We start from the raw sequence: 14,781 nt of genomic DNA, 5'->3' as shown, positions 1-14,781 counted from the left end.
TGAGCATAATGTGATGCCACTGTCACTCTATGATGCAAGATCCAAGATGGTGGCTGCCAAACCGCAGCACACTATAAAGAGCTACACACCAGGATCACAATTATTGATGTAGCTGACAGAACTTTCAGTCACTGAAATAAAACTTCCATTTTAGTCTGGAAGAAAAAGACATTCAGAAACTCACAAAAAAAATAAACTAAACACTGCGTCATTCTGAAAGTATACATAGACCACAGGTTGCCTATGTCACCAGCAGCAGCAATGCGTTGAGTAAAGAGTCCTGGCCTTATGAGGGCGCAGTATGACAGGAACTCTATTTTACAAACAGACATTCCTGAAAATCTGACAGATTAGTTAAGAAACAAAAATCGAAGAAACAGCTCAATAACAACCAAAATTGTCAACAGCCTCACTTTTCACCCAAAATGCCATTTGGGACTAAAGAACCCTGACTACTAACTATGGCCATTCATTCATTCATTCATTTTCTGCCGCTCTGTCCGTCGAAGCAGGTCACGGGGAGCTGGAGCCTATCTCAGCTGGCATAGGGTGAGAGGCGGGGGACACTCCGGGCACGACGCCAGTGCACCGTGGAGCCACACACGAAGACAGACAACCATGCACACACACACTCCCTCCTACGGGCAATTTGGGACCGGCCAATCAACCTGAAGCGCAGGCTTTTGGAGGTGGGAGGAAGACGGAGAACCCGGAGAGAACCCACGCAGACACGGGGAGAACATGCAAACTCCGCACAGAGGGAATTGAACCTGGATCCGCCGTGTTGTGAGGCGACAGCGCTACCCACTGTGCCACCCTGCCACCCATAGTTATAGCAGTTTGGGAGGAAAAAAAGTGTAAATATGATCAATACAAATGGCAATGACACTTATCCATTACTTCCTGATGCTGACTTCTGGAACCAAATTTTAAAAACAGAAGGAAAAACAGATTTCATCACACAAAATGCCAGGCTACAACTTACATATTATAAGGCACTCAAAGAAAACATCCTTCATTGGATTAAAAATTGAGTTAGGGTTCTTTAATTTACATTTACAGCATATTAATCTGGCTGAGCACATAGACTTACATCTGCTTAATGTGCACTGACACCCAAGAAGACAGAGTGACAAATGACTTTTTTCATTTTAGTACAAAGTTTTAGTACAAAGCAATTAATAATGAATTTATTCTTAATGAATCTATAACGAATAACAATTTAATAATAAAGATGTGTTTTTAATTTATTTTTAGTGCTTAGATTAATGTATTAATCACTATCATGCAAACGTATCTCTAATAAATAGGCTGATTTCCCTTATCTGATGTTCTGTACTATTTGTGATATTTTTAATGTCTTTTCATTACATAAATAACATGAATTTCAGCCACTACTGAGTTATGATTAAATCAGTTTGACTTATAGTAACAGGCTGCAGGGAGTGCACTTGAGGAACTGTGTGGTGATCTCCATAAATGGTCCTCCTGTGACAAAGGATGCCTTTGTGAAGTTTTTCTCAAGACCAAGTAAGATGAAGTGCAGCAGTGAACCATGCACACTGTATGCATAAAGCCTAAATGTAGTGTAAATATTGACAGGTGAGTTATTTTTTTAAACTAAAAGGCACTTTATTAAATCTCTCTCCTTGTTATCACGTTGTTCTAAGCCTTGACTATACAGTAAAATTTGAACTCAAATACAGATTTTCAACTGTCTCCTGTGCCATCTGTATGAATCCTAAGATGTCAATTTGCTATCTTGTGCACCCACCTAGTCTGCTCAGGGTATTTTTCAATGGGTACTTGGTGTTTCTGGGGGAAACACTGAACAAAGTCTTGCATTCATAATCGTACATGAAATGGACAAATCATTTAATAAATAAATCTCTAATGCTTACACACAAAGTGTACAGTCAAACTCACACAGATTGAAGCTCACAAGGTGCCAGTACCATCATATGGTACCAATAAAACACTTGAGCTTACTGAGTCAGCAGTAAATCGATTGATGGCTCAACCACTGAGCAATGAAGAATGGGCCAACTTCTGAATAGTGCCAAAAGGAACACATCTCATAATTATTCTTCAAACTAGCTTAAACTTTTCATCCACTTTTGGAGCTCTGTCAAGCATGAGGGAATTGTACATCTTAATTGTAGCTACCATTTATTCATTCATTTTCATAACCGCATCATCTGCTGTCGCGGGTCGCGGGGAGCTGGAGCCTATCCCAGCTGACTGATTTTTCTAATTGTATTGTTAAGTAATTGTAGATTATTTTATGATTTCACATCTTCCATGTGAAACGGTAAGTCCGCGGGCATAGGCCCCAGCAGCCCAAAACCCGTGACAGTGGATGAAGCGGGTTTAGAAGATGAATGAATGAATGAATGAATGAAATCTAAACACAGATCGCTCCGATACACGTAGAGCTAACAAATAGAGAATAGAGACATTTAAGACATTCAGGTTGTTCAATTTGTCACTCTGAGATTAGGCTATAAAAAATGAAGGACAAACACATGTCATAGAGAAACAAAAACTGATTTATGACACTAACAAGTCACAAATGTCCATCAATTCTTTTGTTTTTGACTAGATAACTGTAATCTTGTTGTTGTGGAGTGACAGCACTACCCACTATGCCACCGTGTCGCCAAATATATTTAATTTAATTACTGACTAAGCATTAAATGTTGAGAGTTTTGACTGGAACAGAAGATAAGAGAACCCAAAAGAATCAGTTAACAGTGTCATTTTTGACAGCGTAAGTCAACAGGTAGTGAGAATGACACAGATAGATGGAAGGGAAGTGATGGTGGGTCAATTTATACAATGAGGAGTGGAGTTAACAACCTCAGTAAGTCTACAATTATGCTCTAAATCAGTGGTTCTTAACCCTGTTGGAGGTACCGAATCCTGCCGGTTTCATATGCTCACTCACCGAACCCTTCTTTAGTAAAATAAAATACATTCTTTTCAAATTTAAGACATAAGTATATGTTTTGCTGGTCTATTTAATGAATTGTACATTAATGTCACCTTTTTCAAAGAACAAAACCAAGACAGTGCATGAACTCACATGAAATGACCTACCTGCAAATCAGTGTGACTTCTGCTGTTGTTATTGGGAGACCAGATATGCGTGGCTTCACCTTGGCAAGTGCAACTCTTATGTCATTTTCAGCAAAGTCTGTTTCTTTTCTTTTCCATGCAGCTTAAGGAAGTGTTCCTTTATTTTTGCCAGTGTGAGACTAGAGTTGCTCAACATGACATTGCAAATCATGCAGAACACTGACTCCCATCGCGTTCCGTTATACAGTACATGTAAACTCACTTGACACATATTCGTCCGACCACTTTCTTTTTTTGTTCAACATAGTTACTATGAATTAAAATATTAAGAAAGCAATCAGATGACGTACCGTCATGACAGGCATAAATCGACTACTGAGTGCGCAAAATCCCATGTAGCACAGGTAGGCTAATCGATATAGCCTCACGTGATCACCTGCAGCCAGTGATGGCTAAGGGGGGGCGTGTCATCACCAATTGACACGATGTGTCAAACGTACACAGTGATTCGTGTATGTTCGGCAAAAACACCCGACACATCATGTCGGGTGTTAATTCGGTTCCGTGACGTTAAACCGGTTCCTGCGCCCCGTCTCCAAAAACACCCGACACATTGTGTCTTGACCTGTGTCTCCATCGAACCCCTGAGACCGACTCACCGAACCCCAAGGGTTTGATCGAACCCAGGTTAAGAACCACTGCTCTAAATCAAGAAAATGGTTCACCTAATAACTAAAGATTACCAAACTGCAAAGACAGTGTGTTTAGGCTTCAAATGGTAGTCTTAAATTGGTCACAGATTCTGATGGAGTGAAGAATGCGTTCATTTTTGTGGTTAGAAATGGGCAGTTCAAGCCATCGTAGACATGGCTGTAACAAACCAGCAAACAAACAACAACTGTTAAACCTAAAAGCAGACATTGATTATCACTACTGAGTAAAAAGTTTGATACATCAGAATTTATTCAGTTAAGATTTTGTCATCTGTTAAGTGTATTTTTCAAGTATAGAGTGATTAACACATTTTTATTAAACTGAGAAACCCTTTTTTATAATGTTGCCCTTCCCAGTCAAACTTTAACTAACATGATTTTGCAACATACACCTAATAAAGCATTGATGGACATGTGCCTATCCATCCACGGCAAAAAACAAACAAACTGGCAAAGCCTTTGTCTATCTGGATATGAAGCAAATTATTTAGGTCATCTCATTCTCTGAAAACTAGATTCCATTCTCTCCTTTTCTCTCTTTCAACAAAAGCTGCAAGTCAATGTTTCACCCAGTCACTGCTCACCAGTCAGGAAACAAAGATGGATGATGTCATATAGAGCCAAGAGTAAACCTCCAATGACAATAGGAGAGTCACTTTGCAAGAGACCTCTATATTTTGACAAAGCAGAAGGAATTCTCTGTGCTAGGTGCATGCGTGTGTGCATCTTCATGTGTATAAAAGAATATGGACTAATACCAGCAATGGCTGTTGAACAAAAGGCAGACAGTGTAGTCAAATTTTTGTTACAGTCTGTTTGTTCAACATTCTGACAAATTAAAACAACAACCCACAAATACAATCAGAAATATGGAACAAACCTTGAGTAGATTGTTATAGTTAACTGAGGACAGCCCATGAAACACTTTGATTGGGACAAAATGGTTTGCATGGTAACTGTATTTAAGCCAGGAGAAAACCTCATCTGTGAAGTAACATTAACCCATCATGACTTAAATTAAAACACTGATAAAAGCTCTAGAATAAATGTCAAATATGTTCCCTGCTGTACAATACAAGAATACCTGCCCATCACCCTTTTACCATGGGATCCATTAATATTGTTACTCTGGAAGATGTTAATGTTAACATGCATCTGCAGAAAAGATTTCAAATCTGTTGGTTTTATTTGGAGTTATCTGAATGACAATGAAACTGCTTCAGTAAATCTCTAGTGAGCTGCTCGAAAATGAATTTATACAAATTTGGAAAATAAATATAAAAAAATAAGAAAATGGTAATGAGAGAGAGATTCTATTAAGGTCATCGTGTAGAGCACATGTGTCAAACTCAAGGCCGGGGGGCAAAATGTGGCCCGCCACATAATTTTATGTGGCCCGCAAGAGCATAAAAGGTCAGAGTGTCTAAAAATAAATAGGTCAGAAGTGTGCTTTGATCAAAACTACATTTCCCACAATTCAGTCACTAAGCTCATTTTAACTTTGACAAAAACATTTTGAACAAAGTTAATGTCTTAATTTGTGTTTAATGTTATTTTTCTTTATTCACTTGGATAGTTTGATCCCTGATTGATAAGAGTTTTGTGGGAGGGTTTTATCATAATCTGAACAATTAAAAGAATTTATGTTATAACAAAAAAACAAACCACCATCTTTTTTTCTGTGTAACTGTAATGTTTGTAACTTGAATAAGTAATAAATTCAGTTATTTATCATTAAGTAGTAGTTACGTTTATTTTACATTACACTGAGTTACATTTATAAGTTACATCTGGCCCTTTGAGGATAGCCATTATGCTGATGTGGCCCTCGGTGAAAATCAGTTTTATACCCCTGGTGTTGAGGTTAATATGTATCCTTTAGCATCTCTGGGATGAAATGAATGGACTGAATGCTCTAATTAAAATTAGTTCAGTTGTTCTTGAAAATATTTCTACATTTTTGACAGTGGCATTTGATAGTCAATAACTGAAAAGATAGGCAAACAAAAATGTGTCTGTCTTCCTCTTATTGTAATCTGTCTTGTAGCCTACTTATGTTGGGAGATTGTTTCATCCAATTGGTCAGAGAGCATATTTTACCCTAACCCTATATCACTCAACTTAATGACAATATGCTAGTGCGACTAGATTTGGACGATGCTTTTAAAATTTATTCTCTACATGAATGACATGAAATGTAACATCTCCTTGTTGCTAACATATATTTTAGCTTTTGTTAAAATTTTTAGCTTTTTGTGAATTCCTGATGTACTTTCCACACTGCAAAAGTATATTTTGAGCACTAACCATCCATCACTAAAGCCAGTTTTCAAGAACAGCAATTCTATCTGAAGAATAGACTTAAATGTCTTTGTCTGATTCCACATGTACTTTTACATCACATAGAGAACCCACAAAAGAAGTAAGCGAAGCACTTACCCTTCAGTTTCTCCACCACACTTGGCCCAGCTCTCTCAGCCACTTGTCCATCCTCCCTCTGGTAATGGTCACCCAGAAACTGTACTGTAGCTTCTGACAGATGGACCTTGCCTGCCACACCAAGCTGCTCCATCAGGTTAGCTAGATTGACATCATTTGACCAAACATCAAACTTGAATCGTTTCATTCCCAGGATACCACATAGGACAGTGCCTGTATGGACACCAACACGCATGCTGATGGTTTCACATGTTTCCTGGCAGAACTGCTCGATGGCTTGAATCATGCCTAAGCCCATTTCTACACAGCAGTAGGCATGGTCTGGTCTTGGCTCAGGGCAGCCAGCTACACAGTAGTAGCAATCTCCAAGAGTACTGATCTTCTCACAACATGTTAGCTCACAGAGCCGGTCGAAACGTCCAAACAGATCATTGAGAAGGCCTACCAACGCTGGTGCTGACTTATTAGCAGACATTTTTGTGAAACCTACAATGTCTGCAAAGAGGATGCTTACAGGCTCCATGCGTTTCATATTGAAAGGCCGGAAGATTATTTGTCCACGTGGAATGGAGGTCTTCTTGCGTTTAAGATTGCTGTGAAGGTGATTCTTAGGGTTTGTAACACTTTGAATTTGTGAACCACCACCACTTCCTCCACCACCCATTGAGACTGCTGAGGCAGAGCAGGCACCAGAAGAATAACGCTTGCCAGAGCTCTCATTAGAGCCCTCATCATCCCCTTGCTTCATTAACTCATCTGCAACTCGCTGTGGCATGACTGAGTGGATCATTCGCTCCTTCAAGGCCTTCTCAACCTCTAGATCTTTGCCATGCATGATTGCTTGTCCCACTTTTAGGAAGGTGCTGCGGGAACGCACCTCCGACATGATGAACAGGTGGATGCCAATGACGTGGGCACATAAGTGGAGTAGAGCTTTAGCAGGTCCCAGCCAGTGCAGGATGTCTCCATCCAATTCAGTATCTGAACTTGTTAATCCTGTGCCCCAACCAGTAGTGTCATAACTCCTCTGAATTAATGGTAGCCATTCTAGCGCCTCAAATAATATAGAATAAAGAAGCCCGAGAATCACTGAGGCATACAGACGGACATGGAGGACACTGTATAACAACAACAGAACTTCCATGCACAGGGAGAATGTACCCACTGGGGAGATGCAAGGTGTTGGAATTTCTTTGTCTGGTGAGAGATGTGTGGAATTTCCACCACCAGCCCACTCCAGCTCAGTGTAGCCAGCAGTCTGTGTCTGTGGAGCTAAGGTGATAGCAAAAGTAATCACAATCAGGAGTAATGAGGTTTGGTTGTAGAGCCAAGTGTAGGGCTGGGTTAACGTGAACAAAAACAAGAGCACTAGTAGGACTAAAAATACGGCTGTCGGAGCTATGAAGGTCATGGGGCTGCAGCGATCACTATTGACCACAAAGTATACTGCCCAGAGTGCAGATGCCACTGCCAGGTAGAAAAGAACATAGCGGAAGCGCCGCTGAGTCTGAGGAAAGCACCTCTCTTGGCATGCCTCTTCAAGGATGGGAGAGTCAAACTTGGGATCCCAGCACTGAGCGGCAGAGCGTTCAAACAGCGGTGGTGAATTCCTATACACCCTGGAAGTGGAGGCAGTGGCTGGTCTGGAGTCTGCTGAGCTGCAGCTGGATGAGATACTGTATTTGTGAAGGTTAGGGTTGATTTTACCCACAGCTCCATAACCTCCAGCTTCTTCCGAGCCGCTGTTGGCAGCCCGTACCCCATGTTGATGAGCGTGTGTGGCGTTGTTGGTAATGCGCACGGTCACAGCGCCATCCCCGCCCGAGTCGCAGCTCACTTCCGTGCCATGCATGACGGGCTGTCGGTGATGTTGCGGAGTGGCCATATTCACTACTTTTCACGAGAAAATATAATGGGCGTGACAGAGGTGGTTAATATTAAAAAAATAATAAAAAAATAAAAAAAATCTTCTGAATGCACTCAGGCAATTACACGCTTTGCGTGGGCGCCGTGCATGCACATGTGGCACGGGGAGGAGGGGGCGACGGCGGCGGGAGAGAGGGGAGGTAGGCAGGCAGACAAGAAGGGAGAGCAAAGGTGTTGGCAGGAATAATCACACTTCATGGATGATGAGCAGGGCACAGACGTCTTTGCTTTTACGCACACAGCAGCCTGCAAACTCACTCACACCAGAAGCGCCGTTCCAGTTTCTTGAGAAGTTCATTATCCGACATCGGGATTGCGTCAGTACTCACATTAAACGTGTCTTCTCCCCCCAAAGAGGTTTTGGATTTAGAACCCGGTTTTCTCTCCTGCTGCTGTGCAAACACAGTCATCACTCTTCTGTCACCTGAACTGAACATCCTTCTTGGAAAGGACTGGTTAGTGATGCAACCGTTTTCATGCCTTCATCAAGTCAGTCTTGACGTTGCATGGCTGGAATTACCTCCTCTGAATATGCGCAATAATACTACTGGAGATCACCAACTCAGAAAACGTCAGAAAAATGGCCAAATTATTATTATTATTATTTTCCTGATGTATAAAATGTTTACATGTAAAAAAAAAGAAAAAAAAGAATAGCTTTCAGGTCCACGGCTTCATTGTTTGGGGTGGACTGTTGTCAGGAGTGGGTGTTCTGCATAACAAGTGACCACAAAAGTTACACTGTTATGTGTCTTTCCACAGCATGAGCGAGAAATGAAAGGTACACACTTCCCATGTCCTCTCAAAAACATACAAAAAGTCTTCTCTTTGTGCTGCAACGAAGATAAGAAATGTGCGGATTAAACAATGCTCTCATAATAAAGTTATCTATTCTGCAAGAAAATAAATGTTGCATGAATAAAAGCAAGCGTTTATTATTTCTCCTTTTTGCACTAAGTGCTATTAAATATCTTATTCAATGTTTTATTATACTTTTGTGTGGAAATTAGTGTTGATATTATATGTGGAAAAGCTATTGATTCCGTTAATATGAAAAGTGGCTGGTAGTGTAATTAAGGCGTCTTACTTCCTCCTCTCATCTGTGGCTCAGTTTGCTAAGGATTTGCATTCCTTATTCCAATACATGATCCGTCCCATCTTTATTCCAGCAGATCAATCAAGAATATCTCCAGAGTGACAGAGGTGTTTGGTAGTATCTCCAGTCCAAGATCCGGATCATAAGAGGCCTGATAGGCAGGCCTATTTTCGCGGACTCAGCCACGTCCTCTCCCGGACTCCCTCTCCGTAGCTTCACCGTGTATTCCCCTTTTGCTTTCCAAAGAGGGTGGGGGGGGGGGAGTCGGGGAGCTGTAAATGTTATTCAAAGACCCATAATCCAAAAAAAGAGAAAGGCAGAAAATACCATCCACTCTCCCAAATTAGTGTTGGTTTGCCTCTGCTGGGAGTGTCTACAACTTGTTGCGCGCAGTTGGCAAAATGCACAGCTATGAGGAACAGCCCCGGTAGGGACAGGCTGGGCTAAAAATAGTGATGATCAAAACTTTTGCAATAACAAACACCAACGGCGTGCAAAGAACGTCATCATTTTTCTTCAGCTGCTCCGTGTGGTATCAACAGCGCTTTTATAAAAATAATTTTTTTTTTTTTAAAAATAATAAAAATGTAGATTGTCATAAAATGGAAGCAGAACGTCGGTGATAGGCCCCCTGTCGTTTACCAAAGTTCCCAAACTTTTTTTTTTTTTTTTTTTTTTTTAAACAGGCCCTATTTCCTGCGTTTGAAGACGGACCAGGTTGGCTGCGGCTGGATTTCCTCTCCTGTCATTCCGTCACAGTCAATAAGCAAAACATCACAAGGGGCAAGAAAAAGAAAAAAAAAACAAAAAAAACCATTGATACTTTTTTTTCCCCGTCTATAAAAAGCCAAAATGTTGCTTTTTATCTTCACCAAGTCCTTGGATAGCACTAGTTTTCAATGGCATGCATGTGCCCCAACTAACAACACTGTTCTCCGGTTACGTTGCGTCCTCTGCCGCTGCTCCCTCCAGATGAAGCTCCCTGCTGTAGTTTGGAGCGGAATAAACACAGTCCCTGTTGGAGCCCTTCTGTCTTATCCGGGTGAATGTAGTAAGTCCTCCACCGTAGCGACTTACCACCATTTTCGCTGAAACGGGGTCGGAAATCCTTCCCCCAGTTGTTGGTTGGGACTAGTCTGTCAAGCTCCCCACAATTAAAATAAAATCATCTTTTCCGGGTTTAGCCTTCAAGACGTGGTTTGCGCTCGGAAAAATAGAGTTCTCTATAAAGTACTATTAATCTTCGAGTTTTTTTTTTGTTTTTTGTTTTTTTTACTCGAAGTAGTGAGTTTAAAATACGTGGTTCTGGTCTTTAAATAACTAAATGAAATTTAAAAAATAATAAATAAATTATTATATATAGAAGAAAAGTTGAGTTAGGCTACTGATGATGCCCACTTGGACACCATCATATTAGTTATCTTTTAATTCTTGAACCACTTTAAGAATTAAGAATCCCCTGGTTTGTTTAGTCAATGTCAAATAGTTTGATAAAGTTTTGGATTAATTCTCCGAAAAGACACTATTCATGTTATTTGCTTTATTTGTAGTTGACTGTTGTTTTTGACTTTTGTCATTTGCAATTTAAAAAAAAAAAGAAAAAGAAAAAAGCAAATAACGTTATCTAGTTTTCAATAAATGGGTAAGTCTCTTTGTTTATTTTGTTAGTTTCTATAGACCACATTCACCTCCACATAGTGCTTCACAGCTCTGGTTATTACATGACTAAATACACATTGTAATCCTAAACACAAACCTGTTTCTGTATTTCCCGTCCCATTAGAGAAATGCCTAAGAAACAGTGGGGCTCCTTTAGTTTGAAGGCAAACTTCTGCAGTTCCTCCAGTACCCCACTTGTTGTATCTAACTCTACAGTAAAAGGTGGGTGTTACACTGCTACGTTCAAGGCACATGTAAAGAACTGGCTCTGTAACAGATTCTACTTTTGCAACTCCTACAACTTTTTTTTTTGAACGATTTTAGTTGTAAACTTTTTTTAACCCATTCAAGTACAACACAGAATACTGAGTCGATCAGTTATCTTTATAAGCGTAGTGATTAAACTGCAACCAGACTGTAAAGTGTCCCGCTAGATATGAACTTTATTTAAAATAATGTTTAAGTAAATGTTATTTAAAATATAGTCAAATCCAAGTGCTCTCCCTCTCATGAAATTAAATTAACGAAGTGTTTTCCCTAGATGTTAACTGCTGGAACGTGAATAAATGTCTTACCCATGCACAATGAAAATGCATGGTTATCAATATTTTTACATAAGCTCTGGTGTGTTTATTTTTAGAAAATGAGATAATATGCATGTTTCTAGAAAGTTGAATGTTTGAAAAGAAAAAGGGATATTGCATGACTGTGACATTTGCTGTACCCGTGCAATAGACTCGGTATTGATTTTTTTCCTTGAAATGTAAAACTTGTTTAATTTTATGTGTGATACATGGTGAGTTCTATATTACTCTGACAAATGTAGTTGTGGACTATAGTACTGAGGTTAGGGAAATAAAAATTTGATAGTATCGTGACACATGTATACCCCATTTTACGTCATTAATTGGTAACAGGAGATGCGGCATAAATGGAAAAAACACAAGTCGAATGAACTGTCTCCAGGCTAAACTGAAAACAACAATTCCCAGTTCTGTACTGGACTTTATTTATGAATCAATTTTCAATAATATTTGGTTAATACAAATCTATTCCAAGCTTACAAACATACTCATGCTGACTCTCGCTGATTCTCTGAAAAATGACGAGAGGAAGAGGAAAATCTGAGGAGTACGAGAACAAAAATGTGAGGGACACTCTAAACCGGATGGTCTTTTCTGTGGAAGAGTTAAAGAGCGACTTTGATAAGTTAAGGTGTGACTTTAATAAGTTAAAGAGTGAATTTGATAAAAAGTTGGAATAAAAGCTTGATGAAAAGCTGGAAGAAAAGCTGAAACTAGTACTAGACTACATGGAAAAAATTAACGACGACATGAAGAAAATGCAGAAAGACACCGATGAAAAAGAACAAAGAATAGTTGTCCTAGAACAAGGACAACAAAGAATGGATGAAGTGGAACAAAGCATTCGTATAGACGATGTGATCATCACTGCATCAAAATCAAGCCGACAAATCACGCACATGCTGTGGCCAGACCTGTAGCCAGCTGACATAGGCTCCAGCAACACCCCTGACCCACAAACTGGAAAAATAAGTGAGGAAAAGATGATTACAGTTGTGTCATCTTCAAAAAAAAATGGATGGATGGGTAAATGGATGAATATGCATGAGAATAATGATTAATTTCTTTACTTAAATTATGGTCACATATATTTACTATGCAGTAATGCATCATCATAGAACAAGTATTCAGGAAAAAAATTGTTGAAAGTATAGGAATGTGGTTTTCAATGTGTAAAACATTTTGGTCATCCTACATCCGAGGCAGTGTGTACTCCATCAATTTCAGACGTTAAGCATGTCTCATTTGGAGTTAGTGAAGTAGCTAGATTAAACAACGTGTGTGTGTGTGTGTGTGTGTGTGTGTGTGTGTGTGTGTGTGTGTGTGTGTGTGTGTGTGTGTGTGAGTGTGTGTGTGTGTGTGTGTGTACATACACAACATATGAGACCACAAGAGAAGCCTGCTTGTTCAAGTTGTTGAAACTGCACTGATAAATTTGGATTGACATTGTGCCTCTAAGCACAATCTGTCAGCTAAGTAAATATATGCGTACAGAATATGAGCTTAATACAAATTTACTTATGCAGTATTAGGCTGTTAGTGTGCATGCCATCCAGTATTGTCATCCACAAGGTAATATTTCATTTACTTGTGGAGATTCTAATCTATGGCTATTTAGTTATCTCACTTAATAGGAGGATGTCATTAAAAACAGTATATGGTATTTGTTTACAAGAAATTGGGTATCATTAAAACAGTGGATGCTATTTGTTTTGTTCCACAGTGCAAGAAGAGAGACAGGAAACTGTGATGGGAGAGATAAAACAAACGTGAGAGAGAAGAGACCAGTGAGGCAGATGAAGAGACAGAGATTTGATTTTTAAAATCACATTTATTCACAAAAAACAAGATAATCCCGTTGACATAAAATCCAAAATATTCATGCAAAAAGATATTCACATTTCAAAAGGAAATGTGTAGGAAAACACACATAAATTAAACCAACCACTGACTGAACACGAGCTCCTCACTCAACACAGACCATAAGACACCTTTGACACATAAAAGTTTCGAAAATCATTCATAGCTCTGAAATAGATTTTGATTCTTGTTTGACACATTCTTCTAAATGGCTTCTGCACTGCAGTCTGATGAACCTTCAACCCTTTTCCTCCTGCTCACATACACATACACCACCGCTACTTGGCCCAGAAGGAAATTTAGAAACCTGCCAATCCTTTTTTTGATTCTTCCTGCGTTTTAAACCTATAATATATATCTGTTTGTCAAAAATAAGATCGAATGAGAGAAAGATTCCCTCTAAAAACAGGAATACTGTAGATTGTCGAGTCTCTGACAGTCTAGGAAGCAGTGAAAGAGAGACAGATTTGATTTTTAAAATCTGCCACTCCTATTTTAAGTTTTAAAAAGTATAAAATCTAAAAGCAAAATCTAATAAAGAATTTAGGACTTAAAATATAAATTAAAAATATATCAGATTTCAGTCATTCACAATTCACTTCTTGGCAACCATTAATGATTCACTGCTTTGAATGTATATTAAATGACAACTTACTTTGAAAACAGTTTGTGTTCTGGTAAAATTCCACAATTGACATTTAAACAAGTGGAGTAAGTGGTCATATTTATTTATTTCTAAATTATAGTAGAAAAGTCCCTCTGCTCTCAAATGTCTGTTCGGAATAATACTGGTCTGGTGATCATTCTGTTTTTCTTGATTTTTCCATGCATTCTTCCATGAATGTCGTTCCATCAAGACGTTGACTGGAGGCGCTCCCTGGTGGTCATTTCAACTCATTGCATGGTGTGATTAACAAACTGCTCTTACAATTCTTCATTGTTGTTACATACATGTTGTGCTTCTTTTAGTATGATTATCCAGCTGTTTCACTGTATTTATGCCCCTGATTCATCAAACCTGTCAAATATCAAATATGAGCACACGTCTTCCAATACCTCCCTCTCCTGTTTGCCTATCAGGCCCAGGTTGGTGTTGACAATACCGTCTTGTACCTCCTCCACCATGCGCTCTCCTCCGCCTGGATGTTGAAGGCTGCGCTGTTAGGGTGCTCTTTTTCGACTTCTCAAGCACCTTTAACACCATCCTGCCATGGCAACTGCAAAAGAAACTGGTTTCCATGGATATGAACCCCTACGTCGTGAGCTGGATCACCACGTACCTCACAGACAGACAGACTCCATTACGTGTAATATTGTGTAATACTGGGTAATAGAGTGTAACAGTGTGTGATAGTTTGTAATACTGTGTAATAGTGAATAATAGATATGAAATTGAAGGCTGCTAGATCTGTTACAGGGAATACCA

At 39.4% G+C, this 14,781-nt stretch overlaps 1 protein-coding gene across 1 annotated transcript in view; it reads right to left on the bottom strand.

Moving 5' to 3' along the window:
* Positions 1-9,433, bottom strand: part of adcy9 (adenylate cyclase 9) — a 36,910-nt gene extending 27,477 nt beyond the window's left edge. Inside the window, exons 1-2 of the mRNA XM_068321591.1 lie at positions 9,244-9,433; positions 6,231-8,989 (exon numbers count right to left, since the gene is read on the bottom strand). Coding sequence (XP_068177692.1) covers positions 6,231-8,115 — 1,885 coding nt within the window. The 5' untranslated portion in view covers positions 8,116-8,989; positions 9,244-9,433. The remainder of the gene's footprint in view (positions 1-6,230; positions 8,990-9,243) is intronic.
* Positions 9,434-14,781: the final 5,348 nt, after the last annotated feature.

Source organism: Antennarius striatus, chromosome 8, assembly GCF_040054535.1.
Source record: "Antennarius striatus isolate MH-2024 chromosome 8, ASM4005453v1, whole genome shotgun sequence".
In the NCBI taxonomy this organism is placed as follows: Eukaryota; Metazoa; Chordata; class Actinopteri; order Lophiiformes; family Antennariidae; genus Antennarius; species Antennarius striatus.
Note: the sequence above shows the minus strand (reverse complement) of the source record. Positions and strands in the feature narration are given on the sequence as shown.